The sequence below is a fragment of the Silurus meridionalis genome, chromosome 25 (assembly GCF_014805685.1).
Source record: "Silurus meridionalis isolate SWU-2019-XX chromosome 25, ASM1480568v1, whole genome shotgun sequence".
NCBI classification, from domain to species: domain Eukaryota; kingdom Metazoa; phylum Chordata; class Actinopteri; order Siluriformes; family Siluridae; genus Silurus; species Silurus meridionalis.
Genome location: NC_060908.1, coordinates 6,720,474 through 6,742,602, shown reverse-complemented (window position 1 = coordinate 6,742,602; position 22,129 = coordinate 6,720,474). Strand labels below are relative to the sequence as shown.

The 22,129-nt window shown below is 38.5% G+C and overlaps 1 protein-coding gene across 2 annotated transcripts; it reads right to left on the bottom strand.

Annotated features, from left to right (window-relative positions):
- Window positions 1-3,425: 3,425 nt before the first annotated feature.
- On the bottom strand, window positions 3,426-20,401 carry gusb (glucuronidase, beta). 2 transcript variants are annotated; one of them, XM_046838724.1, is made up of 13 exons: window positions 20,121-20,401; window positions 17,304-17,489; window positions 16,487-16,668; window positions 15,607-15,749; window positions 15,283-15,470; window positions 14,718-14,861; window positions 14,015-14,193; window positions 13,775-13,921; window positions 11,613-11,697; window positions 8,962-9,138; window positions 6,726-6,861; window positions 5,297-5,473; window positions 3,426-4,190 (listed from the first exon to the last, which is right to left on the bottom strand). In XM_046838724.1, the coding sequence occupies exons 1-12, from the start codon at window positions 20,316-20,318 to the stop codon at window positions 5,325-5,327; spliced, it is 1,914 nt and encodes a 637-aa protein (XP_046694680.1). In that variant the 5' UTR covers window positions 20,319-20,401; the 3' UTR covers window positions 3,426-4,190; window positions 5,297-5,324. The 2 variants fall into 2 exon arrangements, with proteins under 2 accessions (XP_046694680.1, XP_046694679.1); XM_046838723.1 differs by having other exon boundaries at window positions 3,426-5,473.
- Between the last annotated feature and the right edge of the window lie 1,728 nt (window positions 20,402-22,129).

Sequence of the window (22,129 nt, the reverse complement as noted above, 5' to 3'; positions counted from 1 at the left end):
TCATTTGAAAATCCTAATTCAGTTTCACTAAATCGAACTGATTATAAAATGATTCTGGATTTGCATTTGCTGCTGAGTGACAGTCCTGCCTCTCTACCAGGGCAGACTCCTTCAGGATTAGAATATTTATATCAGCCACAGAGGGCTGTTATCAGGGTCTCCCTCTGTTGCTGCTTTGATCAGGTCTTGTACTTTTTCCTACCTGCTGGTGAGTCTCCCACTTACTCATTCCATTTGAGGGGACATGAGCAGCAGAGTTTTGTGTCTGTTGGTTTTTGCAGCAGGGTCTACTGTTTGCTTTGCCCCCTGCTCTCAGACGACACGCGGCGGAAGAGAAAATACTACTCCGCAATGTTTAGTGTGATGCGCGATGATGTAAATCCAGGCTTCTGGAAGTGCGTGTGCAAGTTGTTCCTGTTCTGAACAATTTCAGAATTGATTTAGGCCTGGCAGAAAAAAAACCCCTCTCCATTCTGCCTCAAAATCAATGAGCCGTGAATATTACTGATTATCTCTTTATCAAGGCACCTATTAGTGGGAAATATTAGGCAGCAAGTGGTAATTTGCCTTTATAGTTGACGTGTTAGTAAGGATGTGGCCAAATTGTGATGTCTAGACGACATCTCCAAAACTGCAGCGCTTACGGGCTGTTTCTGGCCTGCAGTGGTCAGTATCTATCAAAAGTGCTCTAAGGAAGGATCAGTGGTGAACTGGCGACTCGTGTGCTCTGATCCAACAGACGACTGTTTTGGCAGCAAAATAGGAACCAAAAAAATATTAGACAGGTGGTCATAATGTTGTGCCTGATCAGTGTATGTATTGTTTGTTACACATGGTCACGAACAACAAGCCATATATTTGTCATAATGACCTGGTCAACCATGGGACAATAGTCCTAGAATACTATACTCCTACTCACCCGAGGGCTTGTTTGACAGCGAAGATTGAAAAAAGAAAAAATTAGTTCACTTTTTGGCACTGGAGCGTAAAGAGGATGATCATGACTTTCTAGATTGCACGCATGGGATCAGGGTTGCAAGACTTTGGTCCACTGCAAGGAATCAAACACAGTTCTGAAGGAAACTGCTGAAAGTAGGACGTACACATCATTTATAACCTCTACCTTTCAGTATTTCCCCTCATACCTTCCCCTCAAGTCCTTGTGTATTGAAATTGTGAACACAGTCAAGCCGTTCTGTCTGCTTGACCCCCGTACCTGATTTGTGACTTAGATTAGATCAGTGAAAAGAAAGGTTTATGTTTTGTGGTGTGTCTGTGGGGGAATAGCTGAATGTTTAATGAAGCTTATTTGCTGTTCAGCTTTGCCACAATTGCACCAGATTTGTGCAACTCTGTTAAAATTCATGTAGTATTTTGAATAACAAAAAAAAAGAAAGGTCTGGTTGGTTTCAAAACCCAAACGAATACCACCAGGCTGAGCTTTTCCAATTGACAGACAAGACGAGATGATGATGAGATGATGTCTCCTTGTCCTGTCTGGCTGAATGTTGTGTCGGGGTGCCAAAGTCCAGGGTTTACTGTCTGAGTTATTGAGGATGAAATGTCCGTCACCAAATATTAGGAATATTATGTATATTTTTTCGGACCTTTTCTATTCAGTGCAAGGCAGGTTTTCTCTCTCAGCTATCACTCATGCCATTGTGAGTCTTTGAACTGTGTTCTCGTCCTTGAAGGTTTTTCCGCAGTTAAAAAACGGACATAAAACCCGGCGAGTTCTTCAATGGACATCGTGGCTCCATTGAATTTATTTCAATCGCTTTAGTGTTTAAAGTCAGGATCTTTGTAGAACTTTGTGGATCTCAAGCTCTTTGCTGTATGTCTTCGAAATTGTCACTTACATAAAATCTATAGAGAACAATTTCGAGATGTTCAGAGTGAATTTGTGAAAATGATTGTCTTCGCGACTCCAAGTTTGGTCCTGTGTTTACCTCCGTAAATGCAAATCAGCAGTCAGTGTAGAAAACCCGAAGAGAATTTCTCATCATTTTACTCTGTGATATATAGTCAATATATTAAAAAAACCCGTTACCGTGGTTACGCTCCGACAATGAGAAAGTTGCATCTGGCTTCTCCTTCAATAAAAGTGCCTTCAGTTTGTCCTTCAGGAGATTAGACCAACCGTGCAGTCGTGGCTTATGCAAAGAGAGGTGGCAGAATTGAGCAAGCCTTCCTGTGGGGCAAATAAGAAAGCTTATAATGTTCCCTCGACATGTAGTATTATGTTCTCCTCTGGGTGAGGATTCACCCTGTCGTCTCAAACCATATACAGCACACCCTCTTCCTGCCCACATGCATCTTTTACAAACAAAATGGCTGCTTTTAAACATTTTACCCTCATATTCCCTTTTGTTTGTGTTTCAGAACAAACATTTAGAAACCATGTCCGTGTTTATGAAGGGTCTCCGATATAACTGGGTTTTGGAAGTTATGATCTGTTGGATTCACTGGCAGGCACGTCCAACCTCCAGAGACATGATGGAGAAAATGGTGAATAGAATCCTAACTTTCTTACATAATTAAAAGGATGAAAGTGATGGATGGTGTGGATTTTAGAATTCGTAGGAAAACATTCTCTAGGAAACATTTTGTACAAAAAGGATGTTTTCAAATCAAAAAAGGGAAAGACACAAAAGAGACGTTCCAGGGAATTAAATATGACAGTACAGGAAAGAAAACTAAGCATTTCGAAAACACTGATCAAAATGTTTGTGAACGAAATAGAAGTTCAAACCAAACAGTGTCTGTGTGGAACTGGTCTACCATTAAAACATTCCCTCAGCTTTTGCTTCTCTTCCGACTCTCTTTTGATCAGTAATTATCAGACGATCTAAAATAAACTCCTCCCGTGTAAAATCCAAAAACGGTCCTCTTTGATAAATACCCGGTGATGCTTCTGATTTAAGAAACGATGCTGCAGTTTGCGATTTGTTTACTAAAATAAAGTGAATGCTTTATTAAATGTTAATTAAATCGCAGCACACGATTAAAACAATGTGATTGGACAGAGGGCTCATTGCAGCAGAGAACAATCCCTTAATTGTTTTATTTTTTAATTCATTGTTGATTATTTGACATTTATATCACAATAAGTAAAGTAAAAATCTTATGATGGTAGTAAAATCATTCCCTTTTCTCAGTATTAAAGTGCTGAAATAAATAACTTGCATCTACCATTTGCCAGGTTTAAATATATTTCTATATTGTAGACACAATAAATGTACTTTTTTTAAAAAATTTTTTGGAGTTTGCTATTTGGAAACTAGAAAATTGTGTAGAATTTTTCTTATTTCACCTGGAATTCATGAGAGATGCAAACATTTGCATCTCAACTGGCTGATATCTAGCTGATATGATACCATCATTGGCAATACACAATACTGAAAAACAAAAGGTTACAACTCACATATCGAAAATTGCTGTTTATTCGATTGAAAATAGTTGTAAAAAATTAGTTTACATTCAATTCAAAGGCAAATTAAAACCAAATGAAATCGAAAAAAAAAACCCAAAACAAACAAAAAAAAAACCTAATGTGAATCGTGGTTGAATTCATTTGGAACAAAATCTAATGGTGTTTTCCTACGGCTGCTTCCGTCAGAAGTTTCTACACAGCAGATCTTCGGATCGCGGATTTAATTCGGCACAGGTTGTACGCCGGATGCCTTTGAGGACACAAACCTCCCATTTTAACTGGGTGTGGGATTGGCTTCTGAGAGTAAACTGGCTTGGGCAATGGCCCAATGGCAGGGTTGGTTCCTTGCCTACGGAATCTAACCTGGTTCACATTGGGGTGATCAACATCCACTGGTCCATCTATATTTATACTATTAAAAATAGAATTATTCATGTAATAAAGTGCATTTATAGAAGTAATGCACCAATTTTCCAAGTGGTAGTGAACCATTAATTCAGAGTTGACGAGACCCCAAATATGTAACTTCTCAAACATTCCTGCTGAGCATATTTACAATTCAGGCATTTGGCAGACTCCCTTATCCAGAGCTTCTTACAGTTATCTCATGCATACAATGGAGCAGTTGAAGGAAGTTCCTAGTTCAAAAGTCCAGCAGTGGCAGCTTAATGGGGCTGGGATTTGAAAGTCCAACATCTTAACAAATGGGTTGCCCCCTTTCCTTGATAAGCCAACTTCATGTCCAAGTTTAGGATTTCTATTAATAATGAGATACAAATGCAGTCATTTTATAAAAAAAAAATAAAAATCACAATCGTCTACTCATTAATCCTGGTCCATTTAAAAGACTGAAAACAACTCAGCACTTCATCATGATCTATAACCCACTGCCAAAGAGCTTATCAAGTATCTCATTAGTAAACCAGCATAATGATATACAGTATAGAGTGGTTTTTCACTTGTTAGTCCGAAATGTGTGTGACTTTATAGTCTAAACAAATGTATACAGTATGTGGTTACTATTTAAGTAGTTTTTCCCAGATGTTATTTACTGTACAGTAATTTATAGGTTCCATTGAAATTAATGATCGATAATAACCCCAGTTTTCCTGCACATGATCCTTACACACAACATTGAAATCTAATCTAACGATAAAAAAAAAAAAAAAACGTTTATAGGTTTGTATTTGTTCGTTTTTTTTTTTAAACCGAAGTAGCTGTTTTGAGGGTTCGTAAACAAGACCGGAATGCAGGTCATGCCTGGAACGTCGGGAAAACAAAGAGACGCTCGAAATGCTTATTACAACCTGAAGACATAACAGATTTCTATCATGCTTCGGAACCCAAAACGAAATAACACTGTTTCTATCCATAAAAAGATACACGGCCACCGAGTCGAATGTGAATCGTAAACATTAAGGGAGAAGCTGAAATGCTGGGTGTCTGATCAATGTAAAAAAAAAAAAACGATGTTTGGTGAGGAAACTGAACTGGGGTTTTGGTTGCTGTAGAGGCAGTGAGGAGAAAATGCAGTGTATCTACTTTTGTACAAAGCAGCTTGAGAATAGTGCCACTGTAGTAGTATTGTAATAGAGCTGTTCACCTCATACACCTGCGAAATCCTGGTATTCATGGCAATATAAGCTCGATAAAATGAGCGGGATAATTGCTCATTTGTGGGTAAGAAAAAATGTAAATCTTCCCTGAATTATTAAGACAGAAATCTGATCAAAAACTGGTTTGGATAAGGCACTGTTTTGAATCAAACATATTTGAACTCATTTTTACAGTAAAAAATTGTAGTCTCTCTCTCTCTCTTACTCACTCTCTCTCACACTCTCTCACACTCTCTCACTCTCTCTCATGAAACATGGCAGCCAGGCTGAAGGTTTCACAGGCAGGGGTATTTGGCCCATGTGGACAGGACACCTGTCTCATTGGCGATCCTCCAGTACCGCTCTTTCAGAAGGAAAGCTCCTGATTTGGGTTGCCGCTGCCGGGTGAACATGCCCTTCTTGTTGCCCACCACACGAGTGACACCTGGAGAGACAGAATGAGAAAATAGGATTATCCAAGGAATCAAACACGGGGGCATGCTGCCATCGCTAATGAGGTGGTGCAACACAACAGCACTGTCTGTATCTGCTTTAAATACGTTCAGATCTGTATTATTGTTATTTTTTATTTAATCCCAAGATGAGCATTTATTTAGTTGTTTTTGGTTTGGGCTGATCACTGGACACAACTCAAGTGGAAGAAAGTATCTGCCCCTTCTGCATATATGAGCTCATCGATTGGCTACTGTCGCTGTGATTGACAGAGTGATAGTAATGCCCCTCCCACTCAGACAGATGACAGACGCTCTGCCCCAGTCGTCTAGCCATCACAATTCGGACCTCGTCAAACTCACTCATGCTTACGCTCGCCCAATTTTCCTGCTTCTAACATGTCAACTTTGAAGACAAAATGTTTACTTGCTGCCTAATAGATCCCACCCACTAACAGATGCCACTATAAAGAGATAATCAGTGTTATTCACTTCACCAGTCATAATATCATAATGTAAATCAGTGCAAAATAAACTGGGCCCCTATATTGCAGAAAAGCAAAAACCTAATTTTCTAACTATACATTTGATGCATCCCTCAGGATCCCAGTCCTGATAGGATCTAGTCTCTGACAGATTCCACCACTTGTCAAGTTTTCAACATTAAACATTAAGAATGACCTGAGAATCTGGAATTAAGGAATGTTCTCGAACAGGTTTTTGTTCTTTATGGTTCTGCAGCTATAAACAGCATTTATTCACCAGCTCCAGGTAATAATACAAAAATGCTGCCAGTATTAATCAGTGTGTGTGTGTGTGTGTGTTGGAGCTGGCTGTCTGCGTGACACCGCTCTTATGGGATTCATGCTGCTGCTAAACTGTTCCAATTACTCCACTCATTTCAACATTTACCATTACGTTCCTTCGAAAAACCGTGGCACTTAAGATCCTAACCGTGAAACTCGTTTGACCATGCTGAGAATCTCATTCATACTCCAGGCACATTCTCCACTTGTACTTTAAAAGCCTGCGTGAGACTCGACTTGTTCCGTCTTGAGAAAAAGATCCAGGCCAGCGTGATATTTAAAGTTGCAATTATATTAAGAAGTAGTCCATGTACTGTCGCAAACACAGCGTCCACTAACAGTCTTAATGCAGTGGCAGAGTACAAAGTGTTATGAAGTGATAATCACTAATCTGTTCTTAATAATGAATAGAAAAAAGGATGCATGTGCATTTTTTTACCCTGAGCGGTCAAGAAGTCAGCAAAGTTCCAGATAAGCTCTCCTACGACAAACTCCTTCCTCTTCTGATCGAACACTGTGTGGTAGTTCTGCAGGACGGTTTTCTGGTACTCCTCGGTAAACATAAAAGGGGGATCCTGGATAGAAAGAAAAAAAAAGGATACGTCAGAAGGTACAAATGGTACAATCCAGCTCGAGCCTTATAGCATTTGGAGTGGTGACTTGATATACACTATATGAACACTATATGAACAAACGTATTAGGACACTTGAACTAGGAGACCCAAACCTGTTCCAGCAGCACAATGTCCTTGTGCACAATTATTAGATGGGTTACATGTGTTGGCATAGAAGATCTTGAGTGGCCCGATATAGAGCTCTGACCTCAACCCTATTGAATGAATTGGAACACTGACTGCACCCCAGACCTTCTCACCCTACATCACCACCCAGCTTTACTAATGTCCTTATGGCTGAATGAGCACAAATCTCCACAAGTACGCTCCAAAATCTAGTGGAACATCTACCTATAAGAGTGGAGGTTGTAATAATAGCAAATGGGGACTAAATGTGGAAGATGTTCAAAAAGCACGTATGGCCAGTGTGATTTTAAAGTTAATACAGAAACCATTTTAATCAGAACACCTGCACATTCATGCAGGTATCTAATCAGCCAATCATGCGGCAGCAGCACGATGCATGATATCGTACAGATACAAGCCAAAGGTTTAAGACTTTTCAGTTAATATTCAAATTAAAGATGAGAATTTGGAAAAAAGCGTGGCTTTTGGTACAAGGCAATTTTATATGCAACAGTGTCCAGAAAAAAAATGATAAATTATGAAATAAAAAAAAAAATTTATGTTGATACTGATTTCATTTGCTTGGCAACAGCCAACATGTCTTATCATTCTAATTAACTGATTAAATGTAAGAATTTGACTCAAAAGAGGACTCGCACAGAAAATAAAAGGATAAGAATTTTAAAATATTAATCTCCGTCACTGCTGTGAACCATCACACAGAATATGAAGAATATCAAACATTTTAGGAGTCAGGTGTCCACGGTACCAGCACAATGATAAAATCCCCCCCCCCCAAAAAAAAGATATAATTTTTTTTGTAAATATCGCACACCCCTTCATAATATACTAGAATATAGAATATACTGTTTGCTGATTTCTGCATCCTTGGATGCTTTTCTGCTGGTTGCAAAGAGTGATTTAGTTACTATATCCTCCCTGGCAACTCAAACCAATTAGCCCATTTTCCTCTGGCTTCTCTCATCAACAAGGCATTTCCACTGGCAAACATCCGCTCACTGATTGCTTTTTTTTTCTCCCACCATTCTCTGAATAGTCTAGAGATTAGGAACATCCCAGATCAGTTGTATCTGAAATACTCAAATCATCCCACTTATTATACAAATTTCTGAGCCACAGTCAAGGTCAAAAAGTCTCCCCTCCCCCCCACATCATTTTGATGTTTGATGTGAACATTAACTGATTGTACGGCTGCCATATGACTGACTGATCAGCTGCATGAATAAACAGGTATACGGTTGGCTGGTGGGCAGTCAGTAATAAAAAGCATTTTTATTTGCCTTGTACTTTTAACAATACAGTCAACCCCCTAATAATTCGCGGTATGGAACTTGCGGCTCGGAAAATTTGCGGGTTCTCATTTGGAACCTAACTAACAGCAAGTATCTCAAAATTGGCGGGAATCCGCAGCGGGACCGAATGTTCAGGAACGTTCGGAATAACATTTTAAACTGTGTATATGCTCAAACCCTGTACACTATTGCGTTTCTAAGGTGACAATGTCTAGATGAATTCACTAAGGTACCATGGGGCTGCGGAAGTGCGTAACCCCTGTGAGTTCCAGGGGTTCACTGCAGTCACAAAGACACTTGGAAGAAATCCAGATTTTCGTTCAGCGTTCTCAGAAAACCTGTCAGGTTATGCTGTTGTTGTAACTAAAACCTGTATTTTTTTTTCTTTTCCGAAATGTAGATTTTTTTATATTTTTGTGTCAAACTAAATATGTCTACATTTTGCTAGCCAAGTTTAAGTATACCGGTACATGCAGAATTTTTCAATACAGTTTTCTTGCTTTTGGAAGTCCCCAGACTTTGAAATGCTGGAACTTTGTTACATGTAGAAGTAAGTTGTCACCATATGAAAGCTTTTTTCCACGGCACACTTAACATCTTTGATGAAAAATTTATTACTTACATTATGTAGTCCGGCTACAGCATCTGCCCCGTACTCGCTCTGTATGATCGGCTTCTTGTATTTGCCGTACCAGTCGTCAAACTGAGTGTGCAGCTGGATGGAGATGACCTCCAGATGCCCAGGGTCATGGTACCAAGAGAAGTAACTGTTCACGCAGATCACATCCACGTAGGGAGCCTGAGGAAATGCAGTACAGGCTAAAAACGTGTACTTTTGCTCACTCACGGTTCAGTCTTGCACAGTTGTTTGCATTGTAGTGTTACTAGGAATTATACTGCAAATAATCTAAAGCCATTTTAACACTATATGCTCCCAAAGACTTACTATTATCTTATGGCACCTTAACAACTTTTTTTCTGAATAGTATATTCACTAAACCACACCAATTTATAATGTAGATTTAAAATGTGGATTTAAAAGATTTTTCCCACCACATTTTCTCCTGAACCTGCAATTATATACATGAGCTCATGATTGGCTAGTTTGACTGTGACTTTAAAACATGGTGAAAAGACAATTTTTGTTGTTCATCGGCTCCCAGTAGTGGATAGTCGTAGCTTTATCAGAATCCCAACAACAAAAACATTGAAATTTTTTATGAGGTTTCAATCAAGTTGTATTTCGTTTTAGAGTAAACCAATTCTATTCAGCGTTCCATTCAATTATACTATAATCACTTGATTGAACCCTTTATCTAACGAATAAAATAAAAACATTACATTTTTCTAAATACACTACTCAATTTAAAGAAAAGCACCATTTTTGGCGCATGTTCCACCAGAGACCTGGTAATGTAGTATATTCTAGAAATGACCCAGAAGCTAAAGCCTGAGAAACCTAGGTACGTTAATGTTTGCTCTGGTTTCTCCTTGCTGAAAACGCTGATATACGACACCATTGACTGATAATAGTGAAAATGTTGCAAGTGTGCTGTCTTGACAATACCGCAAGACGTCAGCAGTTTTAAAATGCTGAGTCGCTGATAAATTGTGAATTTAGAAAATACGTCGGAAAAATATTAGATATTAATCGAAAAACTCCAAAAACGTGCCCCTTTTCTAACCAATCTAACCAAATAATTTACTTATTAGAGTTTGAGAGGTTCAGGCTGAGTTCTTAAAGTTGGCTGTGAGAAATTGTGCTGACAGACCTGATGCCTGAAGTATGCCATTGCATATTTGGTTAACTTTGGCATGAGGAAGTGAATCAGCAAACAAAACTAAAACAAACTTATTGATAGTATCAGTAGGCATAATGTGTAGCGTTCGTTAATTAGGAACACCTTTGCGTGTGCTAAATCGACTCCTATCTACCATTATCTAACCATGTTGCAGCAGTGATGTTCATCACTCGAATCAATTTCTAGAATGAGGAAGTAATGTGATCTCAGTGACTGATGTGACTGTTGGTGCCAGACAGACTGGTCTGGGGTGTTGCAGAAACCAACTAGGGTGGTGCGGAAAACCACTCCGAGCCTTAACGACTGTTAGAACGACTGACAAAATGGTTCAAGTGGACATGAATGCCACAGTAGCTCAAATAACCACTCATTCAAATCAAGCCTCTCATAACATGCACCAAATCAAACCTTGACGTGAACGGGCTACAACAATAGGATCCCATCAGGTTCCATTCATCACCAGGAATCGCATGCAACTGTTGCAATGCAACTGTGTGCAGTTGATCAAAATGCGACTGTTGTTGAAAATAGCGACTGGTTTGATGGATCTCAATTTACATACATGGCATTTAGCAGACGCCCTTATCCAGAGCGATTGACAAAAGTGCTTTGAAGACTCAATCTGTCAATGAATAGATCAACACTGGTTCACTAGCTTTGAATACTATCAGCGTAAAACTCTGTTGGGAGAATTTATAGCACACTTTTTAAAATTTTACTTAAAAACAAAAAAAACCCCACCTTGAATCTGAAACTAGCACCTTGAATCTGATTCTTCTGAAAGTAGTCCTACTTAAAATCAGGATGGTGTTCCAAAGACAGTGACTATACACCGATCAGGTGTTACATTGTGAAGTTATAACATTATGACCGGTGACGCGAATAACACTGATTATCTCTTCGTTGTGGCATCTGTTAATGTGTGGGGTCTATCAGGCAGCAAGTAAACATTTTCTCCGCATAGTTGATGTGTTAGAAGCAGGAAAATTGGGAAAGCGTAATCATGAGTGAGTTTCACAAGGGCCTGGATTGTAATGTCTAGACGACTGGGTCAGAGTCTCTCCAAAACTTCAGCTCCAAGGAAGGAACTGTGGTGAACCGGCAACAGGGTCGTGGGCGGACGAGGCTCATTGATGCACTTGGAGAGCGAAGGCTGGTCCGTGTGGTTCAATCCAACAGACGAGCTCCTGTAGCTCAAACTGCTGAAGTAGTTAATGCTGTTAATGCTCGACAGGTCAGGACTGTTTTGAAAGCGAAAGGGGGACCGACACAACATTAGTCAGGTGGTCATAAAATGATGCCTGGTCGGTGTACAGGTCTTATGCAATTTGGACTGAATGCACTGACTCCATGGTCTATGTTTGACCTTTGTAGTTTTCATATTCAATTCAATAATAATTCATATAATTGACTTTGGAGAACGAGAGAAGCTTGAATAGATGTGAAATTATGAGTAAGAAAACAGACTCACTCCTAAGTCTCTGGCATAGTTACTGTCTGTGATGAAGGTCACCAGACGTGTCGGATCCAAAGATTTTGTGTACGTTATTAGCTGCCTGCAGAGAGAAATGAAAATGACTTTACTCAGACACTGATAGTAAGCCTAGCGTTGGGTTAAAGTTAGTTTCATCAGGAAAAAATATCATGCAATGAATACAACAGACGTTTTTCTCATTTTGAGTCTTTTCCTGAAAAGAAAGAAGTGAACATTGAACTCTGTATATAAAGCAGTTTCTCCAACTACCAGATGCAGATCAAAGTAGGAAGCATTCATTTGAGCAAATAACATGACGTTCGTTCATTACATTTCTGAATTTGATGCTTGTAGGAAGGTATGTTCAGTGTTTTGTGGGAGTCTTTCCTTGATGCATTCCTGTATTTACTCAACCTGAACTGTCTACACACACCTCGCAGTCACACACACACACACACACGTGTACGACAAGAAGCTCTAAAATAGGACGCTTTTAACTCCAGTAGTTATGTGAATGTAAAGAATATTGTATGCACAAAGACACACCTGAATAAATATTACAAAACTGCTGAACATTATTCTTTCGTAAGTTCTAGTCACTAGTCTCCCTCTGCAGTTTGTACACTTCACGACAGAAGAACGGTGTTGTAGGCAAAGTTCAGGCTACAACTTATATTGAAGTCAACAAATTAGACAAAAATCATTACTATGCTTTACAATTCATTGTATAATTGGTAAAGATACATCTTTGCAAGTATTTAAAAAAATTTTTTTTTTTTTATAAAATCTCCCTAGTTATTATAATACATTACATCATAACTGTTATACTAAACTAATACTGACTTGCAAAGGTCTATTAAGCAACTGGAATTTTTGTCATCAGTGGTGCACAGTAACAAGGTAAATGTACCGTAATTTCCGGACTATTACGTGCCCCCTTATATAAGCTGAACCCACTGTCTACACTGAAACTAATAAACTTTACACAGGCTTTAATGAAAGACAGTGTCTGTTACATGGTGTAATGGGTGAAATATGTTGTGGCTGCTTTAAGAGCAGAGCAGTATTTTGGGAACAGCCTGCCGCCGCATTTTTCCCGGTATTACTGCATGACCAAGGATTATGTCCTTATTAATTTCTGATGCTCATTTCTAAGTTTCTTTACTAAACGGTAACGCTGTTGCCAAGAAAATTAAAAAGCACGAGTTTTGGAAACCTGTCTGTGCTTATATGATTTCTGTTGCAACTGGAGTTAGCGAGCTCTCCCATGACCCAGACTCAACACGTTACAACGGCTTGTATCTAAACAGTAGCCTACCAAGGAAGTTTTTTCTCCCGATGCCGTGCAGCTCAGAACACAGGTAATGTGCGTTTTTTCGTTTCCTTTCGGAAATGTAATTGGTCTAATGTTATGTCGCTCAGTTTTTTGGCTTGAAGTTTGTGAAACCGGGAAAAAACCCCAGGAAAAATCCATAAATTTGCCGGTTCGTTGTTTAAGCCGCGGGGTTCAAAACGTGGAAAAAAGTAGTGGCCTGTTGTCCGAAAAATACGGTAATTTGTTACTGTACTTAAGAAGTTTTTATGTTCAGGGAGACTTTTACTTTAACTTCACTGCATTTTAAAATCAAACATCGTACTTTTTACTCGACTACATTTTGCAAAATCAGTCATTCCTTTTTATTTATGAGCGGATAAAAACGTAACTGGTCAAACACGCAGCAATCCACCGATCAGTGTAAATCAGTGTTTTATACTTGTTTTGATTGACGCTTCATGGTATCGACCTATCACCAACATACAGTTCAGCAGCTAGCAGAACATTTTGAGATGAATAAATGATGGAAGAAACTCCTAATTCGAACTCGCCGCAACACCCGTGACCTTATTTGTGAATTATTTTCATTTTTTGGGCGCATGATCATTTTAATTAATATAATTAAGTGTTTGACTCATTAATATCATTCTATTATTAGATTGGTGTGTTAAGAGCAAAAGAGTCTTTTAAGCGAAAGTCTTGTAAAAAGTAAAAAAAAAAAATTGACTAATAGGAACATTATAGCCATAATAAATCATAGTACTTTGGATACTTAGGTACATTTGAAGGCAAATACTTTTGATCAAGCGAAAGTGTAAATGTGGGGACATTTAATAATTCATACTTGAAATAGAAGCCTGCTGGTGGCATCTCGGATGCCGGCTCATTGGCTACAGACCACATGACCACAGAGGGGTGGTTCTTATCCCGCCTCACCAGCTCCTTCATGACGACAAGGTGATGGGCCAGCGAATTGTTATCAAAGCTGCGTCTAAAGAGGAAGTGCGTAAATAATTAATAAAGCAACTGTGGACCACAACTGGTGTGTTATTTATACACAAGACATTCTTATTATATAACTTACATGTCTTTGATACCCACTCCGGGGCACTCGTCTATAATCACGATACCGTGGCGGTCGGCCATCTGCAGGATCTCCTCAGCATACGGGTAGTGACTAGTACGGAACGAGTTTGCACCCATCCACTTCATCAGGTTAAAATCTTTCACGATGAGCGGCCAGTCGAAGCCCTTCCCTCGTATCTACAGCACAGGACGAAATATATTTACTGTATAATCACCACATACAAAAATTGCATTAGTGCAATTGTGGCTCATTAATTTAATAAACATGGGAGCATATACGAAAAAAGCAGAACCTCAGTGCAGTGTTTTTACAGGATCTAGTGCGACATGGTTAGAAAACTTGCTGCCAATCATACGCTATAGATGAGCTAGATAGATGTTTCAAAATCTGCTGGAGCATTCATTTTTAAAATTTTGGGAAACTATTTATTCAAATTTTCTTACTGATAGAAAAAGCCCTGTTCACCCACCCCAAAAACGAAACGCCATAACCCTTAAAAGTTCGAAAAATAAGAGAGAGAAGAAACTTCCTTTCTCTGAAAATTTTCTTACCTATAATAGCATAACATCAACCAATCAGAAACCCAATTAACCAATTCATAAGATATGATTAAATGATAGTGGTTCTAGACAGGCTTAAAACAAAAGAAACCGCTGTAAACCACATTTCAGGAGCTTTGCTGCCCTCTGGCGGCACTCACATCTGCATCCTCGTGTTTGTTGACTCCGTGGAAGTAGAAGGGTTTGTTGTTGATGAGAAACTGTGTGCTGGTGACACTGACGGTACGAATACCCACAGGCAGCCTATAGTAATCCACAACGCCACTTTCCGCTGTGAGCTGAACCTGTGTGAATGCAGTTAATCCATGTCAAACATCTAAAAGTAAAATCGAACAATATTCACCAAAACAGCATTTCCCAACCATTTTTCCCCATTCGCTGTACACTTGGTTATTGATGTGTTAAAAGGTTGTTTAGTGTACTCATGGTTGCTTTTCGAGATGTGAGATGTCCTATAATTTCTTCAAATTTCAGCCCGTTGATCTGCTGGTGTGGGTTTTATCCAGCTTACTAAAATGATTATTAGCATATTGTGCAGGAATCTCTAGTTCATTGTTTTGTGAGTAACTTACAAGAGAAAGGAGAATCTAAATCCAAAATTTTTTTATCCTTATCGTTTTTTATTTTAAATATTTAAATGCTAAAAGTCAATATGGGGTTTAGAATATGTGGTTCATTCCCATATGCAAATTACCACAATTATACCTCCATAGAGTAAAGATATCCTGGGTTCTGGTGCATCAGATAAGGCCACCACAGATTGACTTCAGGCACTTTGAGAACTCCAAGGGTTCCATTAGAAGTGGCCACACATCGTCCATCTTTATCCATGATCGTGACCTTTACAAATGGCTTGGCACTGCCCCTGGGGGTCACGTTATAATTCACTATGCCTACAAACAAACAAACATCTAATTCTGTGTATACGAGCTGAGTTTTTTTTAAAGACAAGATTAAATAAAATTAAAACAATGAAACTATAGAAAAAGCCAAAAATAGACACATAAAGACAAAAATGTTATCACTAACCAGTGCTATCTGAGAAGGAAGTAGTCACAGTGATGTCATCGATGTACGCCTTTGGAGTTGTGTACAATACCACGGATCGATGTATTCCCGCGTAGTTAAAGAAATCGAAGTTGGTGTTTTGAATGAAGTAATTTTTAGGATATCTGGATTAAATACAAAAAAAAAAGTTTGTGTGCTTCCATGCTGAAAAAGGAGAGACTGATAGTGCTACTAATACCCAGATGATGTTCTCAAGCTAAAAAAAACCTAAGCACAGATCTATAGACACGTTTTACATGAAGGGGCGGAGCCAGGGCTGAATTTGCATATTGTTAGAACCATGGCACTATTAACAAATCTGTCTGATCAGAAGGTGTTGATATCTGCATCAGCAGCTCTGCAATTTCAATCACCAGTTTATATTAATGCATGTATTCCAAGATATTGGTTCTACAGTAACTGCTCATTCACAAGCACTTGCAAGGCAGACTATATTGTTGCAATAAATAAATAAGTACAAATTGTTAATAAGAACACATTTCTTTAAACTCTCCAATGTGAGGTTTTGCTTAAAAAAAAAAAAAGCTTCAGGACAGAGAACTTTGTGCTTTTTTTTTGCCATTTTTAAGAAGAAAAAAAGAAAAAAAAAACTAAAAACTGTTAAAGCTGTTACAAATATATATAACACAAAATTACTTGTATTGCAAATGCTCCAAAACAATAAATACAACTACAAACTTAAAAAAATATATAATTCTAGATTATAATTACATTTATATCAAATTCAGAGAGCATCAGTAAACCAATCTTGTTCTATATTAGGACACATTGGTAAAGTTCTGTCTATGATATTCTATTATATATAATGTCTGCACACCCAGGGCTCTGAAACAGCTCTTACTTGGTAGGATCGTTCATGTACTGGATGGTTCCCGGTGGAAGAGTGTGCAGGTCCAGGGTGTTATTAACAGCGATGGTGATGCGAAACGGCATAGTCGCGTCCATCCGGATCACATCAGTAATATTCGCTTCAAAGGGAAGATGGCCGCCCTCATGCTCCATCACCTGGACTCCGTTCACCCACTGGCAACATGGATCATAAATCTTATTTATTGCACATTTAAAGTGAGGAACCTGTAAATCAATCAGACTGCTGGCTGTATTTTTTAAACATAAAAACAAACTAGAACTGGTTTCCTGATTCGCATGTGCTGCCATTTTTCTTATATTTGGCATGAATATTTCATTAAGCTTCACTGTAATAAACACCCTCTGTTTGATAAAAATTTTGGTTACAATTCCATAATTATCACCCTTCGCAATATATATGATAGGTGTTTTTTTTTATATTGAGCACAATATTGCATGAAAAATTAAGATTTTCTTTCTAACAAAAAAAAAAAAAAAAAGCAAGCTATTTCTTCTAACCAGACTTCAGAAACTCATCTGACCATCTCTTGTTCCACGGGGAAATTAGAATCAATGCACATAAGTAAAATACCCTTTTTTTTTTAGATCCCAATTTAAAGAAAAAAATTAAACCACATTTCATGAGCTTTGCTGCCCTCTGGCGGCACTCACATCTGCATCCTCGTGTTTGTTGTTCCGCATATAAAAAGGGCGAATAAATGAAGTGTAACAACAAGCATCCTACAGAGACTTCATCATATATGTTAGACACTGATTTTAAAAACTGTATCAATACTTTATAAACTTACAACCACTGCATAGTAGTGAGCGCTTCCAACTCTCAGCATAATCCTTGTGTCCTTGTTCTGAAGCCAGTGCTGAGGGATCCATGCCTCCTTCTCGTACCACACCCAGCCGATGAAATCTCTCAGGTTAGGGTTCTGTGTTATGTCGTTGAAGCTGGAGGGTACTGGCATGTCGATGACCAGACCAGACTGGAGTTGGACACATGCACAGACACATAGATGATGAATGGGACAGGTTTGTTAAAGTCTATGCTCAGGTTAAACATTTTCAGTGGATTCCTTTAACCAATTTTACAATGAAGGCTGGAATGGCATGGTCAGATTTATACAATTTAATATACATGCATTGGTTTCATACAAGTGGTTCAAATAATTTCTACAGAAACTCACAGGGACTTGTAAGACACGCCATAAAATCTAAGGCTAAAAATTGATAGATTCAACAAAATTTTTGATTGTTTGACAAAAGAGAAATGTATAAAATCGCTAATACAATACTTCCTTATCATTTTCCATTAAAACAATTTTAACAACTTGTTACAAATATTTTTTTTTTTAGAAACATTTAAACACATTTCAGTATTTCACATGTCTACTTAATGTAAGGTTTCACACTAATATCACAAATTTGCTTGCATTTAAACACAATAAATAAAAAGGAAAAAAAAAAAAAGTATTGGGACACCTGACTTTTTCCAGCAATATGAGGTTTGTGCCCAAATTCATACCAAAAAGTTGGAGACACACAATAGTAGAGGATGTCTTTGGGTGTATGTTCCTATGTGCAAAGTGACGTCCATTAAGTTATTGTTTACAAGGGTTGGAGTGGAAGAGCTCCTGCTATAGAGCTCAAGTTCAAGTTTATTTCTTTAGTGCTTTTCACAGTGGATATTGTTTTAAAGCAGCTTTACAGAACGCAAGAACACATTTTTTTTTATGTTTATAACTGATGAGCAGCCTGGGGTGACTGTGGCAACTCCCTTAGATGGTACAAAGAAGAAACCTTGAGAGGAACCCAACTCAAAAGGGGAACCCATCCTTATTTGTGTGATATCAAGAGTGTGATTATAGTCTTTAAACAATACAAAACACCCGAGAGTGAGAACTAACATGAGCACTGGAGTGTGTGATTATGAGTCATGTCCTTTCTACAGTCTTATACAGTCAGTTGATGTTGTGGAACCAGGAGCTACTGAGCAACTCATAAAATAGCTCAACATTTGAGATCATCATAGATCCAACACCATCTTCTCCATGCTTTTAAAAGTTCAAAGAATCCAATGTCAAGACTCTGCATGAAGTGGAATCCAAATAGCACTGGTACGTCTCTAGATGGTTCGGGATGTTTGCAGTGTCGGCGTCTACTCTTTGAAGGTCCATAATCTTCATGAGGTGGGACACGACTGGAGTTGGCGCAACCTCTGGATGCCGCGAGATGATCAGCTCTGACCTCAATCCTACTGAACACCCTTTGGGATAAATTGGAACACTGGCTGCACCCCAGGTCTCCTCACCCTACATCAAGGCCTGACTTTATTAACACCCTTGTGGCTGAATCAGCATACATTTCCAAAAGCACACTCCAAAATCTAGTCGAACATCTTCCCAGAAGAGTGGAGTTATTATAACACCAAATGGGGACTAAATGTGGAATTGGATATTAAAAAAATAAGATATGAATCTTTTGGTCAGGTGTCCACAAACTTTTGTCCATATAGAGTATTTAACATTTTTGAAGGTGTCTCTAGTGTCTGTGTTACTTTGTAACACTCAGCGAGTTTTCCTCCACAGGATGGTCTTCAGAGAATTCTTCTGCTTTTTTCATTCTTTTGCATACAAAGTGTGTGAGAGGAAGGAAGGAAGGAAGGAAGTGAGAAAGTGTGAGCTACAACACAAAGGATAACAGGAACCAACTTGTCTGATTGAGATTCCACAATGTTTTAAATAAAAATGGTGTGTGGTGGCAGAACCCTAGTGCACAGTTAGCTGTTCAAATTGTACCACTTTGTTCCACATGGCACATTTTCGGGTCAAAAGCACTCAGGTTCTAAAAAATGATGTGAAAAATGTTTGATTTTCAAAAATCCTCAATCATTCTGATTAATTCATAACAGGGCTGGAGACTGTCTGATGTGACTAAATATTATATCATGATACTGTAGATCCTGATATCTTAAAGTATCATGATATAATATTTAGTCACATAATTTACTCCATTCATTTGCACTGCCTCCTTTATATGAGTAATAAACAGTGTGTGACAGGGTTGTGCGTCAGAGTTGTGTGTCAGGTTTGTGTACTGGATGTGCATTAGTGTTGTGCGTCAGTTCTGTGCGAGAGTGGGTGTTGTGTGATGGTTGTGCATTAGTGGTGTGTGACAGGATTGTGTGACAGGGTTGTGTAATGGTTGTGCATTAGTGACAGGGTTGTGTGTCAAGTGTTGTGCATCAGTTCTGTGCGACAGTGTTGTGTGACAGAGTTGTGTGATGGTTGTGAATTAGTGTCATGTAACAGGGTCGTGTGTCAGTTGTACATTAGTGTTGTGTGACAGGGTTGTGTGATGGTTGTGCATTAGTGACAGGGTTGTGTGTCAAGTGTTGTGCATCAGTTCTGTGCGACAGTGTTGTGTGACAGAGTTGTGTGATGGTTATGAATTAGTGTCATGTAACAGGGTCGTGTGTCAGTTGTACATTAGTGTTGTGTGATGGTTGTGCATTAGTGTAGTGTGACAGGGTTGTGTCAGTGTTGTGCGTCAGGTCTGTGACAGAGCGGGTGTTGTGTGACAGTTGTGTAATGGTTGTGTGTCAGTAATTTATGTACCTCAGCTAGCGGGCGTTTAAACCAGAACTGGTCGAAGCCCTGGTTCCTGTTGGGAGAGAAATCAGCTCTGAAGCTCCACAGTCCGTTGATCTCCTTCACCTCCCGCGAAAGAGACTCCTGAGGGAAGAGCATCCCGCCATCCACCGACTCGCCCAATTTCCACACAGCAGCAAGACATACAACATTTAACAGCCACATTGTTACCACTTTGTGCAGTGAGCAGAAGCTCCTCTCCAGCTGAACTGTGCGTTTCTCCCTCACTTCCGCTATCTTTCACGTGTCACGTGGTCACGTGGTTACCACCCGCGTGCGCTAGTAAGGCTAACGGCGAGCGCTCCGCCATCTTGAAAAGGGCGTCAGTTCATATTTACCCCTTTCCCTTTATTTGGAATGGATCGTGTAATGTTTATCATCGAGTCAAAGATGGCAAAAGTAGGCGGTGAACTGATACCAGAAAAATCTACTTAAATACAGTAACAAAGTATTTGTACTTCATTAGTTTTATTGGGGTTAACATGGATGAGACAGAGGGAGTCAGTGATGTAAACATGACTGAGACCAGAGACGTTCCTGATCACCTGATCATCATCATTATCATCATCATCTCTTCTCTGCTTGTGTTCTAGATGGTGGATGTTCAGCCTCGATACATTCATTAGATAGCGAAATTTGGAATTCGTTTGTATTAATATATTAATATGATGTGAGGTTCAGTTACCAGCGTGAGACCAAAACACTGGTTGTTATTGCTACTTTTTTCTTAGCTACATGTCAGAGCCCAAACTTCTTTACTTTCACTTGAGTTAAAACGTGTAGTCAGTACTTCAACTTTTACCAGAGTCTATAAAAACATAAGTATCTGAACTCTTACAACACTTCTACATATTTCTTGTCATTGCACGGATTTATTTTTGTGCTGCACATTGAGAAGAACAAATATTGATTATATCACCGAATAGATTAAAACTAAAGTAAAATTAAATGAGTGAAAATAAATAGTGAAGTAAAGTACTGATACCAGAAAAATCTACTTAAGTACAAAGTATTTGTACTTCATTACTTCCCACCTCTGCATCACATTACTAAGTATTTACTGTAACACTTACACTAATTAAAAACAAGTATACAATGAAATGCTTATAACAAGACTTATAATTGCTTGCACACTTCTTAAAACATGTACACAACACACAAGAAGAACAAATCTAAAAAAGAAATTAGGATATGAAGTGTACATTAGTTTGCAATTTTGTTCAAAGGTTTTATGGATTCATCATTTATGGTTATTCAGTAACCGATTTATCGCAGGAGATGTGATTTAAGTCATTTGTTTACAAAAAAGTTGGTTAGAAAATATTGCACGAAGTACATACAAGTATTTTTGAGGGATCAGTCAAATATTTTTATTTGTAATTTTCTGTGAGAACAGGTGAAGTTAGTTGAACTTTCTGTCAGAAATTAGTCCAGTTTTATGTGAACGTGTGTGAAATTGTTCATATGTCTGGGATACGTTTAGTTTTCTGTGCAAGTGTGTAAAATTTGTTAAATTTCTTTGGGAATATGTGAAATTGGTCGCATTTTGTGAGGGAGTACAGGGGATTAACCAAATGTTCTGTAAGAGCAGTTTGGATGAGTCCAGTTTTTTGTGGGAGTGGGTAAAAGTAGTTTTTTTGTGTGTGTGAATGTTTGAAGTTTTTTAATTGAAAATGTGTTCAATTGTATTACAGGAGCACAGGACAATTCTCATACTTAGAAGCTGATTGGCACAGAGTTCTATGGAAGTGGGTAAAAAAGTTACATATTCAGTGTGAACAAAATGTAAAGAAATAAACAAAATAAAAATGTCTCAAAAATCTGTTCATATTTTGACGTGCTGAAATGAATGCATGGATGAATGAATGTTTAGGTGAGTGAAGAACTAAATATGGCCACAAGGTGCCGACAAACACTGTATTTTAATCTGTATCACCAAGGACAAGACCTATATGCACTTTTGTAGACTTTCTTAG